The 9,605-nt window shown below is 41.5% G+C and overlaps 1 protein-coding gene across 1 annotated transcript in view; it reads right to left on the bottom strand.

Annotated features, from left to right (window-relative positions):
* The window catches only part of MTOR (mechanistic target of rapamycin (serine/threonine kinase)), a 63,994-nt gene that overhangs the window by 47,359 nt on the left and 7,030 nt on the right, over nt 1-9,605 (bottom strand). The window contains exons 11-25 of the mRNA XM_010020450.1: nt 9,500-9,605; nt 9,113-9,328; nt 8,403-8,608; nt 7,761-7,883; nt 7,125-7,214; nt 6,936-7,028; nt 6,275-6,409; nt 5,806-5,935; nt 5,356-5,606; nt 3,345-3,431; nt 2,603-2,770; nt 2,288-2,400; nt 1,749-1,911; nt 1,393-1,485; nt 559-705 (exon numbers count right to left, since the gene is read on the bottom strand). The exon at nt 9,500-9,605 is cut by the window's right edge and continues 1 nt beyond it. Coding sequence (XP_010018752.1) covers nt 559-705; nt 1,393-1,485; nt 1,749-1,911; nt 2,288-2,400; nt 2,603-2,770; nt 3,345-3,431; nt 5,356-5,606; nt 5,806-5,935; nt 6,275-6,409; nt 6,936-7,028; nt 7,125-7,214; nt 7,761-7,883; nt 8,403-8,608; nt 9,113-9,328; nt 9,500-9,605 — 2,121 coding nt within the window. The remainder of the gene's footprint in view (nt 1-558; nt 706-1,392; nt 1,486-1,748; nt 1,912-2,287; nt 2,401-2,602; nt 2,771-3,344; nt 3,432-5,355; nt 5,607-5,805; nt 5,936-6,274; nt 6,410-6,935; nt 7,029-7,124; nt 7,215-7,760; nt 7,884-8,402; nt 8,609-9,112; nt 9,329-9,499) is intronic.

Genomic DNA, 9,605 nt, shown 5'->3' with positions numbered 1-9,605 from the left:
TCCCTACAAAAATACATCAAGAGCTGAAGCCATCATTGAAACATCAGCTTAAAAATACTTAATGCATTTGGCATTAAATTTTTAAGTCCACCATTTTCAAACCAATCCATCCCACTCTTGAACTGAGTGCTCTGTGCATTTACTGTTCAAACTAGCCAGAGCTTAGCTAGTAAGTTCTATATTGGCTTCAAGAGAATACAGTACTAAGATATAAGTGGCTGATGAAGAAAGGCAGAGGCTCTGAAATGCCTCTAGAAGCTACAAATGACTCCTTGTGATCTAGGAAGTCTTGTTCATACTTCACATAACAAGGAAGTGTCAAGATTACTTCACGGCCATTAATAGTCTGATAATTCAGCTGCTCCTATCTTTCAAGTTGCTTAGCAGCTTCTCATTTTAAAGAGCCTCAGACACTATTTTGAGCCCAGTTTTGTACAGAACTGGCAACAGAAGAGATGTAAATAAATGTAGTTCAGAAGCACTGGACAAACTTCTTAGATGTGGCACGAGCTCCTCCCTTCAGCAGCAAACTCACACTGTGCAGTTCTCTGGTCTTACCTTCTGCAGGTTGATGGTGCTAACATGCAGTTTCTTCATGGGGCCTGTTTCCACAGGACCACTAGCCAAAGTTTCTCCCTGGTTGCTTCTCAACATTCGGTGCTGATAAATCAGGGGATCCTCTTCTTCATCAGCAAGAGTATAGCCCTACAATAAATAGCTTACAATGAAGATCACACCCACATACAGAAAAGCAATTTCCTACAAGCCAAATGAATGATAAAGTTGGAGCACTATCCAACCTTATAGCAAAATTTGTGAAGCAACCAACCATGTTTCATTACAATAATTATACCTTATAAACCAGAGAACTCTAATCATATTTCATTTCTATTTAAGAAATCTTAGCTCCCAGTATTAAAAGCCAGAATAATACATCTTAATTTTCCTATTTGACTCACTGGAAACTTGAGAACAGCAGTGTGCTGCTTGTTCTACCCTAATCAAGTTACAAAGCAGTTACTGAGTTTTTGAAATGTGGGATAGCCTATGGGAAATACTGAGATAACAAGGTCTGCTTAAGTCCTGAAACTGTGCAAAAACTAGGGTAAATCCATGTTTAAGAACTACTGAGAAAAAAGTAGTGACAATGGCTACCATTTTAAGTTCTTACTTAGTACTTGCAGTGATTTTTCTATTAGAATTAATATCTGTAATAATTTTCCCAATGCAATCTGTCTCCTTTAAAAGCTGTACTTCACAAATACAGCAACAACCATTCTTCATTTTCTAACTCAAAGTGAAGTTTCCAGCTACATCTCAAAAACATCATCATCATCACAAAAACAACCTCAAAGCACCCTTATGCAAACAACTATTTACTTGACAACTCACCTTTACAATCCTGCAGATAAGAACATCATAGCGTTGATGGTTAATTCTGTGTCGCACCAGAACTTTGTTCACCATTGGGATAAAAATCTGGTACTGTACAGGGGAATGCATCAAAAGCTAGTTACTCAGTGTCACCAACTGCAGTAAAATTCCACCATTGTTTCATTTATCTTATTTAAAAACCACAATTCTGAAAGCTTGATTTCAGTAACTCTCGATTCCAGAAACAATTAAGAGAAGAAAAATCAGTTTTCTTTAAAATCCAGAATGAGTACACTACAAACACTCATCTTTAAAGCTTTTATCTTTGTGACAGTCCCTCCTCTTATGAGCTTTTAAGCTAAGAAGAGTATTACCTTCTTTCCCAGCTGGAACACCAGAGAGGAAAGTGTGTCCATTGCAGTTGTTCGTAGCTCAGGGCTCTGATCTAGTGTTCGCACAATGGGATGAATAATCCGTGAGGCATAATCAGTGAAATCCAGGGACTCTGTCAAGCGGTCCACTGTTTCTAGAGCAGCTCTGAAGTCAGAGCAAAAAGAAGAGAGGACTTATCTCTTGTGGTATAAAACAGGAGAAATGAGATGTAAAAATACATCTCTGTCTTCCTAAGCATCAATAGTAATACGAAAAACAGGTCACGGGAACTCTGATAATGCAGCTAGCACTTGTAGGACAGCTTGCAAGTTGCAGTGACTAAACTACTAGCAGGTAAGAATCAGAAAGTAATAGTCTATACCTAAGGAAAGTTAGTAACAGTGCTGTGACATTCAACCATGATCATTTAATACAGAGAAAACCCATGGAAGGAACTAAGTGGTATTTCATTCTACATGTGGCTAGGGCAGCCATTGCAGAATCACAAGGGAAAAGAGACTGCAAAGCCACCAAGACTTACTTGCGAGCCACCACTGGAACATCTGGGGCATCAAATAGCTTTACAATGGGAGGTAGTAACAAATGAAGGTAGTCATCCAGGTTAGCTCCAAAGAGCTGGATCGCATTCAATAGCTGGAGGGAAAAATGATCCAATGTGACTTAAAGTCATGAAGAGATGCATCTTAAATAAGTCAGTATCCAGTGAAAAATTGCTACAACCCTGCACTTGAAACAATGTGCTGTCTGCATCATTATTACACCAAGCCACTGCTGAACTGCACCTCTCCCTTTGCTTTCAGCACACAAGCAAGAAGCCCTGCAGCTTCCCACTCACCTTGACAGAGACAATGCGACTCTGACTGTTGTCGTGCATGAAGACCCGTAACATGTGAGGAATGAGCTGAGGCAGATAAAGTTTGAATTCACCTCCTAGAGCCACCACGATCTGCTCGATGAGTAGGATAATTGTGCTCTGGATGGAATTGTTCATGACCCAGAAGTCCTACAGAATCAAAAAGTTAAAAATTAAACAGTTCTTCAGCTGAGCTGTACCATTTATAAGAAAAGCAAACTGCAGGAGACAGTCTCTAGATGAATTCAAGACTGCAGGCAAGGACTATACTTCCCTTATAGAACAATGTAAATTGGCAGTTTTGGTCTGTTTTTAAAACACTTTCTGCCTCCAGCATATTTATAGCTGTTAAAAACCCCAAGGCAACCAACGTTTCCCAATCCTTCTGTTTGCAAACAGTAAGTGAAAATGAAGTGAAATGCCACCTATTTATGAACTCTAAACAACTCTCGCTAAAACTGTGTTTCTGAAAGTATTAAGTGCACAAAATCCAAGCACTCAAAAGAACTCAGGCACTAGCAGAACCTCGGAGCTGCTCTTATTGCACTTCTATGTAATGATGTATATTATTATAACAAATACATCTTATTTCAAAAGGCAATTATTTATTCAAGTACATGGAATTCTGCACTTCCATGAGTTTACGAAGTAATTGATACATTTGATAATAACAGAAACACTATCCACCTTTTCAGGGAGCAACTGGCTTGAAGATTGTACTCACTCTCATCAGGGTGACAATTTCATCCATATAGGGGCGAATATGACTTCTCACAAAGGACACCAACATCCCTAGCTGCTGGAACAGGAACTGGAAGGAAGAAATGTGTAGTGCTCAATGCAGCTTATTCAAATATCAAAGCAACTCTGGGCAAACAGTGTTTCACAGGCCAAGTCCAAGCTCATTTTACCAAACAAATAGCATGCATAGCTCCTACATGCTCAAAATCCGGGGCTAAATTCTTGGCAGCTTCATCTCACTGGTTTGGGTTTTAGAGGGCGAGTGAGGGGGGAGTGGTTTTGGGGTTTTCAGTTGGGTTCTCCACCCACCCCCTTACAACATAATTCTGTGAGCTCAAAGTCTTATACAGTCAAGCATATAAATAGGGGGTTATAACATGTCAGCAAATTTAGTGTCAGAACACATTTGCAAGCACAAACCCCTCAACTACACAGCTTTGTAATTCAGGTTTGAAGGATGCTTCCAAAAATTTAGCCCCTCATCCCTTCCCCCTGCCTATAAACAAAAACAACATACATTCTTTCCCATCCCCACCAAGATACATTGGTGAAAAGTTACTGGGGAAGAGAGTTTGGTCCTTGCCAGAAGTATCACACTTTTGAAAGATGTTTGATTGTACCATAGAAGAATTCTGACAATTTTATTTGGACTTACTATCATAGTTTTGCAATTTCTTTTACCCCAATACAATCTTATGCACTCACTCAAGACAGTGAATTTACTTTTGAGATTGTTGTGAAATAATGAGGGTTAAATGACTCTGTCCACAAGATAAGTGTCTAGTCTTTTTTCCTCCAGAAAAACAGGAAAGTGTAAGTTATCAGGTATTAAATTTCATTTCTTCATGCAGTATTTGAAGACTATAGTGACAAAATACAAAGCAGAGCTCAGAAAAAGAATAGATTTTTGTGAAAACTAAGTAAGAAACAACATCAGCTTCTTTAGTGAGAGCAGTACACCTTCATTTACCAGAAATGAACCCTGAGCTCCTGTACTGTGCCTTTTGTTTTGGTGTAGTGAGAGGATGCTTACATATAGGACAAGGACCTGCCTCCTTTAGGCTTTCTTTAGTGTCACGCGTACCCACCTCTGCTCTTCTCCCCAGTACACTTTCACCATCTTCTTTTACCTGAAAATTTTTAAACAGAGTGTGCACAACTGCATAGCTTTCAAGCAAGTTAGATCAGTCAGGTCTAGGAGTTCGGCCAACCCAGGCGCGAGAGGTGTTTTCCTTCCAATCTGAGTAGTAGTTCAGTCTGGGAGAAAACAGCGGTTCTATAGTAGGGTTGGGATTCTGCTAAGGGAGCACCCATCCCACCTATAAAACAGTACCAGTAACTAGTACAAACTGCCCTTCCACCCCAGAGATTTCAGCTGTCTGAGGAAAAGGTTTGGCAAACAGCAGCCATCTCTGGTTTGGCGAACCTTAAGCCCATTATTATCTTCACACAATTCTCATTTCCTTCTAAAACTGTAACTGAAGTGGGAAGGAAGAGAAAGCACTGCTGTGGAATCACCACCCACACTGCTCTGAATGTTAGCAGACTGCAGCAAATTGAATTTTCCTGCTCACAGATGAGCCCAAGTAAATGGCTGCACCAGAAATTTAAAGAATGTAACTCAATTATTTAAGAATACTGTTTGCATCAGTACGTTAATGCAGAGATCACTGAAAGCTCTGGAAGCTGCACAGGCTGTTTTCCTGAACAAAACCAGCTCGATATAAAAACAAAACAGAATCAAATATTGGCTTTCTTATGACTATGCTCAGAAGTAGCTGTTTCAGTAAGAAGCAAAAAAATATTTCCACTGAATATTCTACCAAACACTCACAGGAGAGAAAAAGCAAAGCTGAACCTCACTTCTGCAGCATGCTTGGCAGCAACACATAGCACAGCAATGCCCAAAGCCAGTCGCATTCTCTTAAAATATGGATTCTTAATTTAGGGCAGTGGAACAGGAAGGATGATGGAGTGGTCCCTAGTACACTCACCTCTCTGATGGCACCATCACAAACCCGTATTACATTAAGGAATGTTGGCATGACCTGGGGCAGGAACTGCACACACTTCAGCCCAAGAGATTTGAAAATAAAGGTGATGGCCTGAACTACCATGGTGTGGTGTTGGGACAAGGATTGGTCTCGGAAAATTCTCATCAGTGCCACCATAGAGACAGCTGGATAGAACTCATCCAGAGGGAGGTTTCCCATGTTCACCAACATCTCACTTGTACTGTAGTCCGCTAAGAGAAAGAAGGGAGTGTCACAAAATGCATGTTAAATGGTCTTGAGTTACCAGTTCAGAAGCATCTGAGTATTAGGTGAAAACATGTACTCTAATAATTTCTAAGAAGAGGAGACAAACTGGCAACAACAACAAAATAATCAAGATCTGTTTGTAGATCATCAAGCTTTTCACTTGAAAGGAATTCAGATGCTTACAAGAATCCTGGCTGGATTTGGACTCTGAGAGGCTGACAGCTGAAGCATCCCGTGACTGATCGATCATGCCAATGTTCACTTTGTGTTTGTAAGGGTCCAAAGCACCCAGCAACCCTAATACACGAATAGCCTGATAAGACAGAAACAAAAGAATTCATCAGAATTTCATCACCAAAGCAAAAGTCAACACGAACCCACATATTTGGAAAGGTCTCAAGGATTGAAGAGAGAAGATCTGGAACTAAAGTGACTGCCTGGAAAAAACATCAATGCTTTCCATTTGACTGCCAGAGGCCATTTCACTTACTCAACACTTCCACACTGATAATTCTGCTTTTTGTATTTCTATCAGCCACAATAATCTCCCCCCGCCCCCCCCCATCCAAATCCATGCAGATGCATTTATTTAACAGCTCTTTCTCCACCAAAATCTTCTAGAAATGATTGTCTGATAGCTTCATGTTCATACCTCTCGACGGGTGCCCTGGTTCTGTTCAGTCTTCAGGAAGTTCAGAAGCACCTCCAGCAAAGTTGGGTACTTCCTGTATGGTTCTACCACGTAGCCAGTGCTGGCCACAAGCTGTCCCAGCGTCCAAAGAGCCACCTGGAAAGATCAAGCCCAGAGAAGATGAGTTTTGACCAGGATGTTCACTGTATCTCCCAAATCCATCAGTCATTCAACTTCCGTAGTTTCCTTGAGCATTTTAGAATCTGCAAATGAACATTTCAGGACATTGCAAACCATAGTCCATGGTTTGAAATTGTCTATAAAGAGCATTTTTTAATAAGTAAAGAAAGTGATAATCAACAATTTGTCTGACTGCCACAATTGCCCTCACTCAGAGATACAATTCGAACAGGCATTCAACTCAGTGAGTCAACCTTCCAATACAAACTGATTCCTTTTATGTTTTTCTTCTTTTCTGTATAAATACTCTGTACTATGTCACAACTGCAGTCCCCCACCTGCATGCCACGAGCATGACCATATACTCCACTAGAGACTGGAATGATTTAAAGGTTCGTTTTAGCAGCTATGATGGGACACATGGATATTTCATCACAGCTTTGGTCACAGCTGTAAAAGCTTACCACAGATGACAAGTTTAGTGCAGTAGTCAAACACTTACTTGTCTTTTAGCCAGCAGGGAGGAGTCCTGTAGCATGTCCATAATTATAATGAAGAGCTCATCCACCCACTTCCTCATCTCCAGCCCACTGACCTATTGAAAGACAAAAAAATCCAAGTCCTCCTTCTAGCACTGCCAAAAACTTAACAACAGACAAGCACAGCAAAGAGGTACCTGCTGCATCCCTACCTGTGCAAGCTCCCCTATGGTTGCTAGGACATTGTTAATCACCCCTGGATTTGGATCTGGATCAGGATCTTTCAGTTTCACAATCAGTGCCTGGCAGGTGACAGAAAAATAAGTTAGAATGTGTTTAGAAAACTCTTTGTTTATGCCTGCAATTGATTCCACAGAGGCTCAACTTGTATCGTGGTGAGCATTTCAACAGCAAATGAAACTTCCATTTCACAAACTTAGCAAACGAGAATCAAGTTAGGCTACACTGTCACATACATGCATTACTGTGGTAACATAGAATCACAGAACAGTTAGGGTTGGAAAGGACCTTAAGATCATCTAGTTCTAACCCCCCTGCCATGAGCAGGGACACCACACACTAAACTATGTCGCCCAAGGCTCTGTCCAACCTGGCCTTAAATGTCTCCAGGGTTGGAGCATTCACAACCTCCTTGGGCAACCTATTCCAGTGCCTCACCACCCTCACTGTGAAGAACTTCTTCCTTATATCCACATCAATCCACATCCACATCAATCCAATTTTTCCCTGCTACGATGAAGCAAAAGAACTGCAACCCCTGAGGGTGATGTATCCACTTGCTGTATCATCTCACTCCAAAGCCTTTAGGAAATGTACAGAGACTCTACCTTAAGGATAGGCTCCATATAGGGACGAATGAGGCGTGGAGCATTAGAAACCAGGTGACCCAACATCCTGGCACTTTGCTCTTTAATCCTGCCAACACCACTGTGTTCCAGCTCTGTTAGAATCTGCAGGAAAGACAATGGAAGCATGAAAACAGGGGAAAATAGAGGCAGGCAAAAATTCTTTGGATTTCCTCCTCTCCTGTCCAATGACAACATAAAGAAAAAATTATCTTAGCACTTGTAAAGGATGTTCTACATTTACATCCCATCCAGTCATTTATGTCTAAATGAAGCTAAAATTAATTAGCATAAACCTGTACAGCTGGCTCCAAAGCCAGCTATGTTTATGAAGTGGTGCCATCCATTCACCCAAAAGCAGCACAGAACATTCTTCCTCAATACAGATAGAAAGCACTCCAGTATGATGAATGTGGGGTGAAGTAATGAGTGCTATCTTTTCCTTTCCAGTACATCCTTAAAACTTCAAACATCTACCACTAAAAAGACTTGCTGAAACCTTCTGAGGAGATATTCCCCCACTTTCCCACACATTCACTACAGCTAGATAACGCAGTTCTTTAACACCGTCTTAGTCTCAACACTAACTACCCTATTCTCACTGCAGGCACCCCCCTTCATTACCTGGATTAACATCTTGCGCAGGAAGGGCATGACAAAAGCAGGGTTCATGCTGCTCAGGCGACCCACAGTACAGATGGCCAGCTCTCGGATTTCAAACACTTGATCATTCAGGGCCACAAAAAGAGCTTGCAAATTCTCTGCCTGGGCAAGGTGAGCATCAAAGCGCTCATCCAGAGAAGCCAACACACAGAAACGTATATCAGGGTCTGCAAGAACACATTTGTTTCTCTTTAAATGCAGGAAGCTCCTGTTCTTATTATTGCTCTTAATCACAAACTGGCCTCAGAAATTCTTTGTAACCTCAGGGAAATGTTGAGAACTTCCCCAGCATGAGACACTACCTCAGTGTTTCACACAGCAGAAACAAGGTAGGTCAACCCAGCAAATTCCACACTGCTCAGCACTGCCTCGATAACCAGATTGGTACAATGCCAACCTCTTGCACCTATAAGTGGCACATTTGGAGGCTCCATCTAGTTCAAAGGATTACTAAGGGCACAGTTAGAGCATTTTGCACTAATGTTCTATTAATACCTCAAAAATCAAGATCTGGGAAGATAAACTGGGAGAACTTTTTAATTTATAACGAGAAAAAGCTTAAGTTAGTGGCAAATATGTCCAAATTCTACTAGAACCTTGATATCATCACCTGCTCACATGCTAAAATTAACATGTGGTAGAAGAAGCCTTTCCCTGAACCCCAGACTAACCTGGGTCAGTTATTCCAACCACAAGCAGTTTGCTGAGAACATCAGCCACAACCTGCACTGCTGTCTGGCTGACCACATGGGCATGACCACTGATTAAGTGGATGGAAGGTGTGAGCAAACGAGAGCAAGTGCGGGCTGCTTCCATCCGAATCTCCTTGTGTTCGCTGTTCAGAAAGTGGTCTGCACAGTGCCGGACAAACTGAGTCAGAGAGTGGCCTGGAAAGAAGAAGACAGGGATTTTAACACAGGTTTACACCTCAGTTACTGCTCTTACCAGGAACAGATGTTTAAACAAAGTGCTCTGAGTCTTCCTGCTACTTGTACTCTGATGCACTAGTCTTTATACCCCATACCCCTTGAACCCCTGCTTCTTTATTTTCATCTTACCTTCAAACTCAAAGCTACCCAGTGTACGAAGGGCAAGGGTGATGCTACCCACATCACTGGCCTCTGGGATGTTGGTGAGGCTAGGGGAGGCGAGCTGGTGGGCAAG

The sequence above is a fragment of the Nestor notabilis genome, unplaced genomic scaffold (genome assembly GCF_000696875.1).
Source record: "Nestor notabilis isolate BGI_N333 unplaced genomic scaffold, ASM69687v1 scaffold12078, whole genome shotgun sequence".
NCBI lineage: Eukaryota > Metazoa > Chordata > Aves > Psittaciformes > Psittacidae > Nestor > Nestor notabilis.
Note: the sequence above shows the minus strand (reverse complement) of the source record. Positions and strands in the feature narration are given on the sequence as shown.